Source organism: Stegostoma tigrinum, chromosome 23 (assembly GCF_030684315.1).
Source record: "Stegostoma tigrinum isolate sSteTig4 chromosome 23, sSteTig4.hap1, whole genome shotgun sequence".
In the NCBI taxonomy this organism is placed as follows: Eukaryota; Metazoa; Chordata; class Chondrichthyes; order Orectolobiformes; family Stegostomatidae; genus Stegostoma; species Stegostoma tigrinum.
The window spans coordinates 48,682,905-48,702,531 of NC_081376.1; the positions used below are offsets into that span (position 1 = coordinate 48,682,905).

The following is a 19,627-nucleotide window of genomic DNA, read 5'->3' on the forward strand; positions in this document are numbered from 1 at the left end:
ATCTTCTCCTCTATCCATCTTAGGTCCACCTCCCCCCCTCTCCCTATTTATTTCAGGACCGTCTCCCCATCCTCCTTTTCTGATGAAAGGTCTAGGTCCAAAACGTCAGCTTTTGTGCTCCCAAGATGCTGCTTGGCCTGCTGTGTTCATCCAGCTTCACACTTTATTATCTTGCACCTAGTTATATCATGGGCCGGGGGGAGGAAGATAAAGATCCAATAAAGCTGTCAAACTCTAAATCTGATGTTGATCTTGCTTTTTATACACTTTCTTTGCAGATGTAACTTTATAATCCTCACCCTGTTCAATCATCCTATAATCTTTGTATGCATGTTCTGACAGCACTGCATGCAAAAGGAAACTTTTCACTGTACTTTGTTACGTGACAATAATAATCAAATCTTTGTACTTGCCAAATAAAAAAACCCTGAAACAACTCTGGATGTTGTTAACTTGGAACAAAAACAAAGTTGCTGGAAAAGCTCAGCAGGTCTCACAGCATCTGTGAAGGAAAAACCAGAGTTAACATTTCGGGTCTGGTGCTGAGGAAGGGTCACCGAACCCGGAACGTTAACTCTGGACTCCAAGATAACAAAGTGTGGAGCTGGATGAACACAGCAGGCCAAGCAGCACCTCAGGAGCACAAAAGCTGATGTTTCAGGCTTAGACCCTTCAGAGCTCTGGACTCACCTGCTGGTTTTAAACAGGTCTATGCCTCTACACCACTTTAAGCTGTGTTCCCCAGTTCTCGTATTGTGTATTTAGTTGAGGGCAGCCGAAATTGTCAATGAATACCTAATTTAGAAGTTGATGTTTCAGGTAGGGGGAAATTAGCCATTTTCTGTTTCTTGCAAAGCAATAATTTGAGCCCCAGCAAAGATTGGGGGGGAAGACAGTTATCAAAAGCTTTTGCAGTGGAATTGCTTCAAGAAAAGAATAAATCGTTTCTTAGAAAGCTTTCTAACATTCTACAAAGCTTTGCTACCCCTACACGAAATGAACGACACAAAACTCGAACGTGAAACGCTCCCATGAACGGCTGAAAAATGTTTTACGAGGTCACGTGACGATGAGGTCACATGACTCACGCCTGCCTGTAACAACGTGGAGATTGTAGCATTCGTTTGCCTGTTGGAAACAGCTGTTTATTTTTTGCAAAATGGTTCCAGCAGCAGCAACAGGTGAGGATTAAAGGACGTTTTTAATTTATAGACGCATTTGTGATAAATGCAGTGTTTTACAGATTAGTTTGTAAACAAATACCTGCATTGTTCAGAGATAATGGGAACTGCAGATGCTGGAGAATCCAAGATAACAAAGTGTGAATTTGGATGAACACAGCAGGCCAAGCAGCATCTCAGGAGCACAAAAGCTGACGTTTCGGGCCTAGACCCTTCATCAGAGAGCGGGATGGGGTGAGGATTCTGGAAGAAATAGGGAGAGAGGGGTAGGCAGACCGAAGATGGAGAGGAGAGTATAGGTGGGGAGGTAGGGAGGGGTTAGGTCAGTCCAGGGAAGACGGACAGGTCAAGGAGGTGGGATGAAGTTAGTAGGTAGGAGATGGAGATGCAGCTTGGGGTGGGAGGAAGGGTTGGGTGAGAGGAAGAACAGTTCAGTGAGGCAGAGACAGGCTGGGCAGGTTTTGGGATGCAGTGGGTGGAGGGGATGAACTGGGCTGGTTTTGGGATGCAGTGGGGGAAGGGGAGATTTTGAAGCTTGTGAAATCCACATTGATACCATTGGGCTGCAGGGTTCCCAAGCGGAATATGAGTTGTTGTTCCTGCAACCTTCGGGTGGCATCATTGTGGCACTGCAGGAGGCCATCTAAAGAATGGGAGGGGGAGTTGAAATGCTTCACGACTGGGAGGTGCAGTTGTTTATTGCAAACCGAGCAGAGGTGTTCTGCAAAGTGGTCCCCAAGCGTCCGTTTGGTTTCCCCAGTGTAGAGGGAGCCACACCGGGTACAATGGATACAGTATAACACGTTGGCGGATGTGCAGGTGAACCTCTGCTTAATATGGAAAGTCATCTTGGGGCCTGGGATGGGGGTGAGGGAGGAGGTGTGGGGGCAAGTGTAGCACTTCCTGCAGTTGCAGGGGAGGGTGCCGGGTGTGGTGGGGTTGGAGGGTAGTGTGGAGCGAACAAGGGAGTCACGGAGAGAGTGGTCTCTCCGGAAGGCAGACAAGGGTGGGGATGGAAAAATGTCTTGGGTGGTGGGGTCGGATTGTGGATGGCGGAAGAGTCGGACGATGATACGTTGTATCCGGAGGTTGGTAGGGTGGTATGTGAGAACGAGGGGGATCCTCTTTGGACAGTTGTGGCGGGGGCGGGGTGTGAGAGATGTGTTGCGCGAAATGCGGGAGACGCGGCCAAGGGTCTTCTCGACCTCTGTGGGGGGGAAAGCTGCGGTCCTTGAAGAACTTGGACATCTGGGATGTGCGGGAGTGGAATGCCTCATCGTGGGAGCAGATGTGGCGGAGGCGGAGGAATTGGGAACAGGGGATGGAATTTTTGCAGGAGGGCTGGTGGGAGGAGGTGTATTCTAGATAGCTGTGGGAGTCGGTGGGCTTGAAATGGACATCAGTTACAAGCTGGTTGCCTGAGATGGAGACTGAGAGGTTCAGGAAGTTGAGGGATGTGTTGGAGATGGCCCAGGTGAACTGAAAGTTGGGGTGGAAGGTGTTGGTGAAGTGGTTGAACTGTTCGAGCTCCTCTGCGCCGCCGCTTCACCAGCTTCAAAATCTCCCCTTCCCCCCCCGCATCCCAAAACCAGTCCAACCTGTCTCTGCCTCCCTAACCTGTTCTTCCTCTCACCCATCCGTTCCTCCCACCCCAAGCCACACCTCCATTTCCTACCTACTAACCTCATTTCACCTCCTTGACCTCTCCGTCTTCCCTGGACTGACCTATCCCCTCCCTACCTCCCCACCTCTACTCTCCTCTGCACCTATCTTTTCTCTCCATCTTCGGTCCGCCTCCCCCTCTCTCCCTATTTATTCCAGAACCCTCTCCCCATCCCCCTCTCTGATGAACGGTCTAGGCTCGAAACGTCAGCTTTTGTGCTCCTGAGATGCTGCTTGGCCTGCTGTGTTCATCTAGCTTCACACTTTAATCCTGACTGAACAATGCGGGTTAATAACGAAAATAATAAAACGCTTTGGACCTGATGCATTTTGTGCCTTACCTGCGGATACTACTTTAGTCTGTCTGAGGATGGACTGTGAGGTATCATCGGGGAAGGCCAAATCCTATTGGACTTGTAAACGATTGGTTGCAATGGCAATGTGATTGATGAGTTTGATACTGTTGGTGTAACTTTGCTGTTGTCCCAGGAGATATCCCTAGAAAGCTCCAACGTGCCATCAATATCGCTGGGCTTAATTAACAATCAATTCCCGAATACTACTCCTAGAGACATGGAGCACTGTTTTACCAGACCTTTCCACTTTTTTCAAAACGTAAACTTCATTAACGTTTAAAAATATATTGCATAACAAAACAAGTTTTATATGATGTAATGCAGCTGAATTTCTTTCAATATTTTTGTTAAACATATATTTCTAATCACCCTGGATAACAAAATGTGGGGCTGGATGAACACAGCAGGCCCAGCAGCATCTCAGGAGCACGAAAGCTGACGTTTCGGGCCTAGACCCTTCATCAGAGCTCCTGAGATGCTGCTGGGCCTGCTGTGTTCATCCAGCCTCACATTTTATTATCTTGGATTCTCCAGCATCTGCAGTTCCCATTATCACTTTCTAATCACCCTGTTCAGAGATGGTATTACACACCTCTGGAGCAAATAGGACTTCAATTTGGGTGTCCTGTTCAGTGGTAGGGACATTACTAAAGTGCCACAAGACCTCATTTTTGGTCGTACTCTGAAATGCCTGTCTAAACTGGTGAATCGTATGCGTTTCTTATTCTCAAAGTCTCGAACAAAAAGGCTTTGTCTGGGTTCCAGCCCCTTTGGGCTATTATGGCAGAAGAATTTCAGACTGTGGTATAAGGTTTTACTGCATCCCTCAGGACGTGGTCCTCCAAGTGTCTGCGACACCCAGTAGTTGACAGCGCTTTGCTGTTTGCTGAACTATTGTGCAATACCCTATTGTCAGCTCTTAGTTATTTTAATCAACCTGTTCAGATATGTTGTATCAAATCTCTGGGACAGGTGGGACCTTAACCTCAACCCTCTGGCTCAGAACTAGGGGCACCACCATTGTACCGAAAGCCCCTTTAAATCCAGGATTGAACTTTAAATCTTCAATTAATACTCTCCCAACTGAGTATTTTGGACTTTGGAGCTCTGGCTGAAAAAAGAATGAACCACAGACATTTCACTCTGTTAGAGAGGCAACTTGGCTTTGATAAGATTGCTACATTGTCTGTAAGGAGTTATGTTTGTGTACTGCAGTTGTGAAGTCTTGCTTCAATTGTATTGCAACTTGGCTAGACTTCCTCTGAAGTAATATGTGCAGTTCTGCTCTATGTATCGCCAAGATTGTCATTATGATTGCCAGAGAGGGAGTGTAGCAAAGGTTCAGCAGACTTGTTCCTGGGGTGACAGAAAAGAAAAAATGGGCAATCTGACCTTATGCTGTCGAGAGTTTGAAAGAATGAGAGGTGATTTCATTGAAATATACGAAATACTTTGAGGGCACGTGCGGGAATGGGGATTCTCCTGGTTGGGAAGCCTAGAACCAGGAGGTGCACAACCTCTTTTTAACAAAAAAGGCAAAGGGGTTGCCTCTTAGCTCTGAGATGAGTTTTGTTTTATTGGGCGGGTGTGAACCCTTGGAATCCTTTAGTCTAGATGGTTGTAGAATTTCAGTCTTTGAGTCTATTCAAGGTAGAGACTAATAGATTCCTCGTTAGCAGTGATGTAGAAGGGTGATGAGGATGGAGTGGGTAAAAGGCATTGAAAGTGTTCAATAGCCGTGATTGTACTGAATGCAGGACAAGGAAAATGGGCAGAATGGCTGTTTCTAGGAGTTATTTATGTGGATGGTCTTCCTTAGAGGAGACCACATTTTACTTAACGGTAGTCAAGTGCTGAGTAACAATGCATTAGAGACCAGCTAATGGTGACTCCATGGTTAACACTACTGCCTCTCAGCGCTAGGGACCCTGGTTCAATTTCAGTTTCAGGCAGCTGTCTGTGTGCAGTTTGCACATTGTTTCTGCATCTGTGAGAGTTTTCTCTGGGTGCTGCAGTTCCTTCACAGTTCAAAGATGTGTAGATTCGGTGGATTGGCCATGCTAAATTGCCCATAGTATTCATGGGTGTATAGGCTAGGTGGATCAGGGAAACGAGGATGGGATGGGTCTCGGACGCATGCTCTTTGGAAGTGTGGTGTGGATCTAAAGGGCCGGATGGCCTGCTTCCAAAGCGTAGAGATTGTATGATTCTTCTATGTGGAGAGCTGAAGGATAATGCATTCTAAAGTGTCAGCATTTAGATTTAGATTCCCCACAGTGTGGAAACAGGCCCTTTGGCCCAACAAGTCCACACCGCCCCTTGAAGCATCCCATCCCCCTATAACCCACACACCCGTGAACACTATGGGCAATTTAGCATGGCCAATCCACGTAACATGCACAACTTTGGACTGTGGGAGGAAACCGGCGCACCTGGAGGAAACCCACGCAGACACAGGGAGAATGTGCAAACTCCACACAGTCGCCCGAGGTGGGAATTGAACCCGGGTCCCTGGTGCTGTGCGACTGCAGTGCTAACCACTGAGCCACCGTGCCGCACCGTGCCAGCATTTTGAGTTTCTGGGAAGGTCTTAACTTTCATAATAAGTACAGTTGTTCTGCCTATCTTTCTCCACTCAGCTCTGGGCATTGTCTCTGGAGAGCTTGGCTTCAATAAAATGCAACTATTCACTTGTCTTTTAAAGTTGTTTTTGGTGGATGGAGGGGATAAATGATCAAAAATAATAGTAACCCACAACTAAACAGCAAAAATACTGGCTTTTGATTGTAATACATCCATCGAGCAGCTTCTCACTTGGGAGCTGCTTGGTCACAAAGATTGAGACATTTTGACCCAGCCTCCTCCGTCACTCCCACACACCCCCTTGTCCAACAGGATCGCAATACTTGAATTTTCTGTTGATCAGGTCATGCAGTCATGCAACACAAGAGGAATCCCACCTTCTTGAACTTGGCCTGTAGCATTGAATGTTATGATATCTTAAGTGTTCATCCATGGGTTATCAGATTCATCATGATAAGAGATATAAAAATACAGAAATCAACTTGACTCAGCTGGGAACAAACATCTGAGGCTCAAGGTCCTGGATTCAAATCTCACTCCTCAGCTTTAGCGCAAAGTTCAGATGATGCCATTGTATTGTGACTCCATCTTCTTACTTGGGTTTTTTGATGCTGAACATTATATGTATGAATAGCCATGTTACTTGTCTTGTTCCCATTTTACCGAACGTGAATGATTCATTGTTTCTCCCTCAGCTTATTTTAGATTATTTTTCCTTCTATCTAGCCTATTACAGGTTTACCTTGCTAATTTTCAACTGCCTGCTGACTTTTGGCTCCTACTTCTGCTTTGACATGCCCAGTGCGCTTCAGCAGCAGTTCCAGGGGGTAAGTACTAAATTGTGCTAGTGAGAAACAAAAATGGACTGTAAAAGCTTCTTTTTAGGTGTGTGAAAGTAAGGATTAGCAATGACCAGTTGGAGACTGGAGAACGAGAAAACAGCAGACAAACTAAACCATTTTGTGTCTGTCTTCATAGAGGACCATACCCAGAAATACTGGATAAGAGACTTGTGGAAACGAAGAACCAAGAGAAATGATCATGATTCGAAACTTGTACTTGCGAAGTTAATTGGATTGAAATGTTGTAAATCCCCTAGCCCAAAATGAACTCTGTCCCATATTATTGAGGAAGGTGGCTGTAGAGAGTTTTTCAAAATGTCATACAACGTTTGCTGCTCAAAAGTAGTAAATATAATCCATTATTTGAGAAGTAGTAGGAACTGCTGATGCTGGAGTCTGAGATAACAAGGTGTAGAGCTGGATGAACATAGCAGGCCAGGCAGCAAGAGAGGAGCAGGAAAGCCTCTGATGCTGCCTGGCCTGCTATGTTCATCCAGCTCTACACCTTGTTCTCCCGTTTATTTGAGAAGGAACGTTGAGAGAAAGTGGACAACTATAGACCTGTTACTTTGATGTCAGTAAAGAAAATGTTGAAATTTATTAACAACGGATGTGATACCGAGGCACTTCGAAAATTTTGATTTATTATTGTCACGTATCCAAGTACAGTGAAAAGTTTTGTTTGGTATGCAGTATAGGCTGAATGTAACATACAAAGATCATAAAGTGATTGAACAGAGAGGAATACAAACTTATGGCTGTAAAGGAGCTGTACAAAAAGGAAGGTCAACATTAGATTTGAAATTTGAGAGGTTCGTTCAGAAATCGAATGACAGGGAAGTAACTATTCTGTTGGAACATGTGTTTAAGCTTTTGTATCTTCTGCCTGATGGAAGAGATTACAACCAGGGTGGGAAGGGTCTCTGATGTTGGCTCCCTTTCCAAGCAGATATGACTGGGCAGAATCAACTTGGTTTTATGCAAGGGAATCAGTAAATCAAACCTATCGGAGATAGATAAAGGAACAGCAGTAAATGTGTATTCAGATTTTCAAATGGTTTTTGAACAAGTCCCAGGCAGGAAGTTGATAAACAATTATTAGAACATATGGGATTGGGGGTAATATGTTCCTATAATTTGGGAATTGGTGAACAGGCAGAAGGAATAAATGGGTCATTCTCAGGATTTCACCATCTGGTTCAAACCTATGTCTTCAGAACTTGAGCCTGGAGCTCTGCAGTACTAGCCCAGTAATGGCACTGCTGTACCAACAGCTCCTTGTGTCATGGCAGATACCAAATCATGAGTGTAGGAGTTGGGAAGTCATGCTGAGATTTGTGTACAGGATATTGAAGCCTCTGCTGGAGTGCTGTGTCCAGTTCTGGTTGCCAAGTTACAGGAAGGATATTATTAAGCTGGAGAGGGTTCAGCAGAGGTTGCTGTGTATGGAAGGTTTGAATTGTAAAGGAAGACTGGATAGATTGGGACTTTTTTTTCACTGCAGCATAGGAAGATTGAGAGGTGACTTTCTAGAAGTTGATAAAATAATGAGAAGTATAGATTGGGGTTTTGGTAATACAGTGCAGAGCTGGAGGAACACAGCACCAGGCAGCATCAAAGGAGCAGGAAAGTTGATGTTTCAGATCGGGACCCTTCTAAAGAAGGGTCCCAACCCAAAATGTTTAAAAGACATTGGGATAAGGACACGAATAGGAAATGTTTGGAGGGATATGGTCCAGGAGCAGGCACGTTTAGGGACTAGTTTTAGTTTGGGATTATGTTCGGCATGGACTGTTTGGACAGAAGGGTATGTTTCTATGCTGTATTTCTCTATGATGAAATCACAGAGCTCAGTGAATGGACCAAATGGTCCTATATCCTTTACTGGGACAGATATGTTGCCTGATTTGCTCCAAGGATACAGGTGTGATCTGGTGCTGGCAGATTCTGTCTGTCACCTCAAGGCGCAAAATCTGCCTACAATATCCTGAATGTTTGGAGTATCCTTAGTCGGTGTTTCACTGACCTCTACCTGCTGAGTGTGTCTGGTGTACAGCAGTAGATTACCATCTTGTCCTTTCCCTGAATCAGATATGAGCTGAGAAAGTGAAGGCTGCTTTCAAAATATCTGGGAGTCATCACAGCTTCCTCTTTGTATTCCTCTCTCCACAGCCAATGAATTGAATGTGATCTTCTATTGACATGAAGCTTTGAACCTATTGGTATGAAGGCTTATTACATTATTAATCATTAATAATGAATCATTACATACATTTAAATATAATAAACTATCAACGCAAAGCTTCATGTTAGCAGAAGATCAGGTTCAATTCACTAGTTGTTAAATATTTATATAGCATAAATATTTTTAATTATGATTATATTTAAATATAATTAATTATCAAATTGGAAAAGGAGAAACTGAGGATGTAAACAGTGAAATGAAAATACACACAAAACTGTTTTAAAGAAGAATTTTTTATTCCGAGTGTTAGACATCTGAAATGAGCGACCGTGGGGTAGTGCATGTTGAAACATTAGGACTGTTCACAATATAATTTTTAGAATTGGATACGATCAGTTACTGTGGTGATTATTGTAATTGCTTTGAGCCCTATTTGAAATGGCAATGACAAGTTAGAGAAACTGATCCACACAATCTCGTGGGCTGGTCCATTAGTCTCTTGTAAGAATGGATTTCTTGCAGTAATGTTACTTATTTTTGTAATTTAAACTGTATTAAATCAAGGCAGTTCATGCAATACATTAGGTAGATTCCACAATGACCATCTCCACTCGCTACCTATAAATTTAATATGAAATAACTTTTGGACATCTGGTCGATTTCCAGTTAATAGAATCCCTACAGTGTGGAAACGTGCCATTTTGGCCGAATGAGTCCACACCGACCCTCTGATCCCAACAAGAGCCGCCCTCCTACCTTATCCCTGTAACACTGCATTTCACATGGCTAACGGACCTAACCTACACATCTCTGGACACCACGGGTCATTTAGCATAGCCAGTTCAGCTAACCTGCACATCTTTGGGCTGTGGGAGAAAACCAAAGCTCCCACAGAAACGAGGAGAATGTGCAAAACTCCAAACGGGCTGTTGCCTGAGGCTAGAATCAAACCCAGGTCCTAGGCGCTGTAAGGTGGCAGTGCTAACCTCTGAACCACCGTCCACCCCAGTTCTTCTTGCATTGGGTGCTCAGTATTTACTATGTGAGTCACAGAAACTAGATCTGTACAGATAGGGACTAAATAATTTTAAAAGTGTATGGTTGGAGATTCTGGTTACAAGCTCAATGGCTAAATAAATAGAATGTGACATGTTTCGGGATGTTTAGACGTGGGTGTTTGTCCTGATCCGATGTTTTCTGTTGTACCTACGTAACCGCTTCTGGTGTCTGTATTTCCAGAATCTCTCTTGCCTCAATTCCACTGAGAGCAACGAGACGACAGATTGTGTCGAGGGTCTTGGGATGACCCCACAGCAGTACAATCTTCTGTATGCTATCTACGCGTGGACGTAAGTAACCTCTGTACCCTGTAACAAATACAAACTGTAAAGGAAAAGATTGTAGGGGTGGGCGGGTAGATGTGAAAGTAGAATTCAAAAGACGTACAGATCAGTCATGATCTTTTTGTGTGATGGAGCAGGCTGAAGAGGATGAGTTGCTGCCTCCTGCTCCTAATTTATGTGTTCTTCATCATCTTGTTTGAACATTATCATCATTGTTGAACCCTCTCCAATTCAGAAGAGATTTACCAGGATGTTGCTGGGACTGGAGGATTTGAGTCATAAGGGTGGCACGGTGGCTCAGTGGTTAGCACTGCTGCCTCACAGTGCCAGGGACCCAGGTTCGATTCCACCCTCGGGCAACTGTCTGTGTGGAGTTGGCATATTCTCCCCGTGTCTGCATGGGTACCCTCCGGGTGCTCGGGTTTCCTCCCACAGTCCATAGATGTGCAGGTTAGGGTGGATTGGCTGTGCTAAATTACCGATAATGTTCAGGGATGTGTAGATTAGGTGGGTTATAGCAGGGTAGGTCTGGGTGGGATGCTTTGAGGTTTGTTGTGGACTGGTTGGGCCGAAGCGCCTGTTTCCTGTACACTGTAGGGATTCTATGATCTTGCACTTCAGGCTAGAGTTGACTGTATACAGTCAGTACGGTAGTCATAGAGTTAGTGTAGTGGAGTCTTTACCACGTGGAGTGAGGCTCTTTGGCCCATCGTTCACTACACCAGTCATCAGATGTCTGTCTATTCAAATGCCGTTTTCCAGCACTAGTCAGTCAGCCAAATAAGCGTGTGGAATAGGACAGTCGGTATCAGATTCTTTTTCTTTCAGCCATTAACAGGATGAGGGTGTCACTGGCTAGGCAGCATTTATTGTCCATCTCTAATTACCCAGAGGCAGTTTAGAGTCACCTATGTTGCTGTGGTTCTGGAGTCACATGTAGGCCAGACCAGGTAAGGGTGGCAGTTTTCCTTTCCCTAAAGGACATTAGTGCACATTGGATAAGAGGCTTGTTTAAGAACAAAAGATAGAGAATTGTGGTAGTGTTTGGGTTTTTTAGACTGGAGGCTGGTTGATTCTGAGGTTCTCCAAGAGTCAGTGCTGGAAATACTGTTTTTCGATCAATATAAAGGATATTGTTGAACCCTGTCCAATTCAAAAGAGATTTACCAGGATGTTGCTTGCACTGGAGGATTTGAGTTATAAGCATAGGCTGGGACTTCTTTCACTGGAGTGCAGGAGGTTGAGGGTAACCATTCATAGATGTTTATAAAATCATGAGGAGCATAGATAATAATTAAGGCCTTCTTCCTAGGGTAGGGGAGTTCAAAGCTAGAAAGTGTATTTCTAAGGTGAAAGATTTAAAAGGGACCTAAGGGCAATATTTTCACAGGGTGGTTTGTATGTGGAATGAATTACTGGAGTGGAGTGGAACTACTGGGTGATGTGGGTACAGTTAGAACACTTAGAAGAAAAAGTTTAGAAGGATATGGGCCAAACATGGACAAATGGGACTAGTCAGTTTGGGAACTTGGTTGGCATTTTTTTTTTCTCTAGCCCCTGTTCAAGCCCATCCTTGAATAAATGTAAGGCCTTGTCAGGGCGTTAGCCCCAGCTCCCTAATCTCCTTCGATGCTACAGTGAAGAGGGCATACAAATAAATACAGGAACAATGAGCTACTGTACTGTCACCTTCAGCATCGTTTAATTTACAAATACGTTGCAGACTTTGGCAAAAATCTGCATAGAGTCATAGTCATACAGCATGGAACAGATCCTTTGGTCCAACTGAATCCGTGCTGACCCCCTATCCCAAATTAATCTAATTCCATTTACCAGCATTTGGCCTGTATCGCTCTGAACCCTTCCTTTTCACATATCCATCCAGATGCCTTTAAAATGTTGTAAGTGCACCAACCTCCTCCTCTTCCTCTGGCAGCTCATTCCATATACTCGCCCCTTTCTGTGTGGAAAGTGTTACCCCTTGGCTCCTTTTTAAATCTTTCCCCTCTCACCTTAAACCTATGTCCTCTAGTTTTGGACTCCCCACTCCCTGGTGAAAAGACCTTGTCTGTACTCCCTATCCATGTCCTCTTCATGATTTTATAAACCTGTATAAGGTCCCCCCTCAATCTTTGACACTTCAGGGAATATAGCCCAAGCCTGTTCAGCCTCTCCCTATAACTCAAACTTTCCAACCCTGGCAACATCCTTGTAAATCTTTTCTGAACCCTTTCAAGTTTCACAACATCTTTCCTATAGCAGGGAGACCAGAGCTGCACGCAGTATTCCAAAAGTGGCCTAAACAATGTCCCGTACAGCTGCAACATGTCGTCCCAACTCCTAAACTCAGTACACTGACCAATAAAGTTCTTGACCATTACTTTCACATTTTGTTGTCCCATAATGTAGTTCTTCACTCAGGTTACCAATTTTGTCAATGCCCGTTCAAGCAACATGGGGCAAACTCATTCACTACAACCAGTGCACCTTCATTAATAAGGAGGAAACCAGTACAAGATCATACAATATTGTATTGTAATTTAAACCATAAATTACAATGATTAATACAATACAAGATCAAGAGCACATTGGTGCTGATTGTGTGTGGGTGTTCATGCTTTCCTTTCCTTGCTGATCTATCTTATGAACTTTGTCATCTTTTCCCTAATGACACCGGCTTTGCAATTAGCAGATGTCGACATTGCTGCTCAAAAGAGTTTGCTCTCAGCTTTCCAACTCCGACTTCCTGTCTGGATTATGCATTTTGTAACGTGGACTCTTAGTGAATTTCGAGTCCAAGATCTGTTTTTCCATTGCTTCATGCAGTTCTTGTGTTGGTTTTAAGTGATTCTGATCACGTTCACAACGTTTATCAGATTCCTCAACGTCCTGTTGGTACAGAGACATTAAACTCATTTAATGCCATTTGCTTTGACCTGTTGGATAGAGGACTGTGGCCAGGAGTGAAGACTAAGTAAATTTAGCAGACGTTTAACATTGTTCCTTCTTTATGCCCCAATTAATGTAAAATTGCTTCATTCCCAGAAGCCCAGATACAGTGGGATTGCGTGGAGATGGGGATGGTTGAAAATGGGCTCAGAAAGGCCGGTGGTGCCAAAGAAGAAAGGGGTTGGCAAAGAGAAGCTCCAATTCAGCATTTAGTGCTTTGAAAAGTTCAACATTTCTTAGTGGTTTTTGCATTTTATTTCATAATCCTATTTTCTCTCTCGTAGCAATGCTGTGGTGGTGATACTGTCTGGTTTCCTCATTGACAAGCTGGGAAGTCGTGGTGAGTCTGAAGGAACATGGGAGGGTAACCTGGAGCACCTCTGCCTCGTAGAAGAGGTGATTTACAATCTAAATGTACGCTTCTCATGCTAAGCTTAATGGGCTGAATCCTGTTATAGCTCCTGGAAATTGAAGACCTTTCAAAATGGAGTTATCCATCAATGATGGGTTAATTCGTGGTGGATGGGAGAAACCTGGGGCAGGTGTTTTTCTAACCTGGGGGACTGTAGAGGATTTGTCTCTCCAGCCTATAAACCTCAACAGCAACTCAAACTTATTTATTTGTGGATTTTAAATCTTGGAATTCCATTATTTTCCCCCAATAGTGCAGTACTGTTGCTTATCTCTTGCACAAAACATTGCCTGTTGCTTGTACAGCTAACTTTAATTGTACCACTTTTCTGGCTTTTGGCCTGTTTTGGATTTCTGACACTGCATTCCTCCTGTTACAGTGTAGCTAATGTTTCATTTTAATATTTTTTTTTCTTTGTGCCCCCACCCCCATTTTGGTTCCTGTTTTACCACCTGGTATTTTGCTTGTTGAGGTCAAAGCTCCCTTTCCAGGATATGGCCATTCCATTGGGAATTCCCTGTCTTAGCAGAAGTTCCACAGTTCAATGGAAGTCAGATACCTACCCAAGGAGCTGAGGGTAGGGATGAGGACCTGTCTAAACAGCTATTTGAGCTTCAACCTCTCACATTGGAATTAAAAAGAATGAAGGAACATCTAATGGAAATTAAATTAAGAAGGGAGTAGATAAGATATAAGCAGGAAGATTGTATCTACTGGTGGGTTAAACTAGAACTAGGGGGCATAGTCTCAATAAAGGGGAGCAGATTTAGGACAGAGTTGAGGAGGAACTTCTTCACCCAAAGGATTGCGAATCTGTGAAATTCCCTGCCCAGTGAAACAGTTGAGGCTCCCTTTGAATGTTTTTAAGGCAGAGATTTTTTTGAACAGTTAAGGAATGAAGAGTCATGGTGAGCAGGGTGGGTAAGTGAAGCTGCGTCCATGAAAAGGTCAGCCACGATCTTATTGAATGGTAGAGCAGGCTCAGGTGGAGGGGGTGGTATTTGGGTAACTGCTATTTCCATTAGGAGTTTCAGACCCCCCTCGGACATCAGTTGTGGCTTGTTACTGACTTCTTTCAAGCTGAAACCCGAGTAACCAATTTGCAGTGCACTTCATATTGTATCATCTCAAAGATAAATTGTTTGCCAGAGTCAAGATCTTTAATTTGCTGGAGGCTGATGACTATTCACAGTAGCTGGGTTGCTAAAGTGCAGGAGCTAGTTTGTCTTTATGACTTTGTGCTAATGATTGATCGAATGCTGTAACAATACGAGTAGGCAAATCCCAAATGATATGTTCAAACGCCAGAGAGAAATCAACTTTATGGTTTTATTGATGGTGACAGAAAGTATACACGTGGCTCAGACTTTGCAATGGTAATGACAACAAAATAGACGCACTCGCTATTTATTACTTGGAAACTGACAGCAATTTCAGGAGTCAGCACCTGAACACTTACAAATCTGCAAGTTGCTATCAGTGATTGTTTTTGTGTCTTTTATGGGGTGTGCTGTTGCAGACTCTAGATTGCAACTGATTAGAAATCACTGAACTGACAAGAACCTTTTTTTTGCAATAGTTCAAGGCTTTTTAAAACCATAGTTTGTGGACTGAGATGTGATTGAGATTTTTATTACAGAATTTGAAACGAAGTAGGTTGCTTGGATTGTAAAGTTAGTCAACAATACGTATGAACATGATTGAACAGTTTTGTATCCTTGACTTTTATCGTTATTTTAACATGAAATTTCTTTTTCTTGTGAAAAATTGGTAATTTTTGTTTCTGTTTCTACCCCCTGTAGTTGGGATCAACTTGTTCTCCTTCCTTGTTGTTCTGGGCTCGGCTACTTTTGCTTTAGGATCTCACTTCAAGGGCACAAGTTATCTTCTGCCTCTGATGCTCATTGGCCGACTTCTCTTTGGGTCCAGCAATGGATCGCTCATCAGTAAGTATCAGTTTTGGCCTAATTGTAACAGATTGTGAATTAACTAGAGAAGGGGATTAGTATTGAAGAAGGTAGGTTCATAATTTTTGATCTGCAACATGTATTGCTCCTCTGTGTTGACTTTGTGGCTTTAATAAGTGGGTGCTATGCTTTGCCACATCTCCAGTCCATGCCAGAAACCTGATTTTTATTTGCAAAAGTCAAGAACTGGGCCATGTCTCAAATATGATTTGCTATCTTCTGGGATGGACATTTTTCCTTAACTAAAAGTTTAAATCTGAATCCTTGAGATGACCAGACTTGTTTTGTACAAATTCCATGTTGCTTTGTAGTGATACAGTTAGAGCATGTTCTGTATCTGTGTTGGATGTACTTAGTGCACGGAGCTAACATCACGGGATAGTCCTTCAGAGCCCCACGCTCATAATCTGAGGGTACAGATTCAAACTCTCCCATGGCAGCTGGTGGAATTTAAATTTATTGAATAAATCACAATAATATTGGTCATGATAACTATCGCCAATTGCTGTAAAAACCCATTGAGTTCACTTAGGGAAGGAAATCCACCATCCCTCCCCAGTCTGGTCTACACGTGGCTCCAGATGCTCAGTCAAAATAGTTGACTCTCAATCGCCTTATGAAATGGCAGAGGAAGCCAATCAGTTCTGGGGCAATTAGGATGGGCTCAGCCAGCGACACCCAGTATTCCTTGAAAGAAGATTGGCAGTAGAGCATCTGAAGGTGGCCTGTAGTCTATTGGGCAGTGTTGCTGGGAAAATGAGGTGATGTTGCTGCCTCTGCTCCTCAAGAGGTAGCAAGGCAATGTCAATCTGGCCTCCTGCTGGCAGTCAGCAGAATGAAGATGTCCTACAGAATGGGTCTACCACTAACTTTTACTTAGTCATTGGGGGTCGGTTTAGCTCAGTTGGCTGGAGAATTGGTTAGTGAGGCAGTGTGATGCCAACAGCACGGGTTCAATTCCCATCACTGGTTGAGGTTACCATCAAGGAACCCTCTCAACCTCTCCCCTTGCCTGAGGTTTGGCGGCCCTCAGGTTAAATCACCACCAGTTGACTCTCTCCATAATGAAGGAGCAGCCTTATGGTCGGCTAAGACTATGGGGGACTTTTGATTTAGTCCTGTGTCATGGTGTAATGGTGATGTCAGTGTCACGTGACTGTAGAAAGATCTTATGGAGGCAGAAGCTCAACCAGTGTCATGAGAGAATGTGTTGTCTGCACTGTAATTAGTTTTGAGAAAAGCTCACTGAATTTGAGAAATTGTAGTGCAGAAAGTAAAGCTGGTTAGCCCCCATGCACGTTTTGAGTGTATATTGTTTTTTTCAATCTGTTCCTTAGGCTTGATTGTACACAATTAGTCCCTAGTAATAACTCTTGGTGAGTCTGGAGATTGGGCTCCTAGTTCTTTTCATTTATTCTGCTCTCTGTCTGCATTGGAATTCTTTCTAAAGAACCTGCTGTGAAGGATTCTGAGCCACAGCATATTAGTCTGTGCTGTTTATAGCACAGAAGGAACCCTGTGGCCTATCTGGGTGGGGGTTGAGGGGGGGAGGGGGTGTGGGGTGCTGCTGAGAATTCCCCAAATGGTTGCTCTCCTCTGAGGCTTGGGTTGGTGACTCGCATTCAGCACCCACATTCTCAAATAATATGTAACTTTGCTTTAACGCTTAATCAACGTTTTAATGTAAAAAAAAAATCAACGTTTGTGGTGCAAAGGTAGTGTCTCTACCTCTGAGCCAGGAGGCTTGGGTTCACATCCTACCTGTGTATTAGCATCTCTGAGCAGGCTGATCTAGAGAGTATCTGCAAAATCAAAGCATGTGGGTTTGGCGTTAATGTTAAGTGGCCAGAATTAAGAATCGGTTAATGTGAGTTCAAAATAACTGTTATTTTTAGAGGGGTGGGGGGGGGCGGCATAGACAAATAGACCACCTTGGTTCAGTGTTTCCATTCTCGCTTTTTACACTATACATTAACAAGTGGTTGAGGGAATCAGAATTAATATTTCCATATTTATTGATGGCATAAAACTAGGTGGGATTGTGAGCCGTGAAGAGAATGTATAAAGGCTTCTGGGGGTGGGAGGGAGTCACGTACACAGTTTGACTAACGGCAGATGCAGCATAATGTAGATAAATGCCCACTTCATAAGAAAAGCATAATGTCAGGGACCTTTATGACTGCTCCCAAGCTATCATCACTTAATGTACAAAGGGATCTGGGTGTCCTTGTACACCAGTCACTAAAAGCAAGCAATTAGATTGACAAATTGCGTACTGGCCTTCGTTGCAAGAGGGTTTGGGTACAGGAGCAAAGAAATCTTACAACAATCATATAATGCCTTGGTGAGACCGCATGTGGAGTATTGAGTGCAGCTTTGATCTCCCCACCTGAGAAAGGATCTTGTCAACACTGAGGGAGTGGACCAGAGGCTCACCAGATTGATTCCTGCAGTGGCAGGTTTTTCATTATGAGGGGAGATGGGATCTGTATTCACTGGGGTTTACAGAATGAAAGGCAATCTCAGTAAAACACACAAAGTTCTGACAGTGGTAATGGGAACTGCAGATGCTGGAGAATCCAAGATAATAAAATGTGAGGCTGGATGAACACAGCAGGCCACGCAGCATCTCAGGAGCACAAAAGCTGACGTTTCGGGCCTAGACCCTTCATCAGAGAGGGGGATGGGGAGAGGGAACTGGAATAAATAGGGAGAGAAGGGGAGGTGGACCGAAGATGGAGAGTAAAGAAGATCGGTGGAGAGAGTATAGGTGGGGAGGTAGGGAGGGGATAGGTCAGTCCAGGGAAGACGGACAGGTCAAGGAGGTGGGATGAGGTTAGTAGGTAGATGGGGGTGCGGCTTGGGGTGGGAGCAAGGGATGGGTGAGAGGAAGAACTGGTTAGGGAGGCAGAGACAGGTTGGACTGGTTTTGGGATGCAGTGGGTGGGGGGGGGGGGAAAGAGCTGGGCTGGTTGTGTGGTGCAGTGGGGGGAGGGGACGAACTAGGCTGGATTAGGGATGCAGTTGGGGAAGGGGAGATTTTGAAACTGGTGAAGTCCACATTGATACCATTGGGCTGCAGGGTTCCCAGGCGGAATATGAGTTGCTGTTCCTGCAACCTTCGGGTGGCATCATTGTGGCACTGCAGGAGGCCCATGATGGACATGCCATCTAAAGAATGGGAGGGGGAGTGGAAATGGTTTGCGACTGGGAGGTGCAGTTGTTTGTTGCGAACTGAGCGGAGGTGTTCTGCAAAGCGGTCTCCAAGCCTCCGCTTGGTTTCCCCAATGTAGAGGAAGCCACACCAGGTACAGTGGATGCAGTATACCACATTGGCAGATGTGCAGGTGAACCTCTGCTTAATGTGGAATGTCATCTTGGGGCCTGGGATAGGGGTGAGGGAGGAGGTGTGGGGGCAAGTGTAGCATTTCCTGCGGTTGCACGGGAAGGTGCCGGGTGTGGTTGGAGGGTAGTGTGGAGCGAACAAGGGAGTCACGGAGAGAGTGGTCTCTCCGGAAAGCAGACAGGGGTGGGGATGGAAAAATGTCTTGGGTGGTGGGGTCGGATTGTAAATGGCGGAAGTGTCGGAGGATGATGCGTTGTATCCGGAGGTTGGTAGGGTGGTGTGTGAGAATGAGGGGGATCCTCTTAGGGCGGTTGTGGCGGGGGCGGGGTGTGAGGGATGTGTTGCGGGAAATACGGGAGACGCGGTCAAGGGCGTTCTCGATCACTGTGGGGGGAAAGTTGCGGTCCTTGAAGAACTTGGACATCTGGGATGTGCGGGAGTGGAATGTCTTATCGTGGGAGCAGATGCGGCGGAGGCGGAGGAATTGGGAATAGGGGGTGGAATTTTTGCAGGAGGGTGGGTGGGAGGAGGTGTATTCTAGGTAGCTGTGGGAGTCGGTGGGCTTGAAATGGACATCAGTTACAAGCTGGTTGCCCGAGATGGAGACTGAGAGGTCCAGGAAGGTGAGGGATGTGCTGGAGATGGCCCAGGTGAACTGAAGGTTGGGGTGGAAGGTGTTGGTGAAGTGGATGAACTGTTCGAGCTCCTCTGGGGAGCAAGAGGCGGCGCCGATACAGTCATCAATGTACCGGAGGAAGAGGTGGGGTTTGGGGCATGTATAGGTGCGGAAGAGGGACTGTT

The 19,627-nt window shown here is 44.7% G+C and overlaps 1 protein-coding gene across 3 annotated transcripts in view; it reads left to right on the forward strand.

Moving 5' to 3' along the window:
* The first annotated feature begins 1,070 nt into the window (after positions 1-1,070).
* Positions 1,071-19,627, forward strand: part of mfsd1l (major facilitator superfamily domain containing 1-like) — a 35,616-nt gene continuing 17,059 nt past the window's right edge. For all 3 annotated transcript variants that reach the window (XM_048552538.2, XM_048552537.2, XM_048552539.1), the window contains exons 1-5: positions 1,071-1,181; positions 6,509-6,609; positions 10,049-10,158; positions 13,386-13,441; positions 15,316-15,459. In XM_048552538.2, the coding sequence (XP_048408495.1) occupies positions 1,160-1,181; positions 6,509-6,609; positions 10,049-10,158; positions 13,386-13,441; positions 15,316-15,459 (433 nt within the window). In that variant the 5' untranslated portion in view covers positions 1,071-1,159. The remainder of the gene's footprint in view (positions 1,182-6,508; positions 6,610-10,048; positions 10,159-13,385; positions 13,442-15,315; positions 15,460-19,627) is intronic.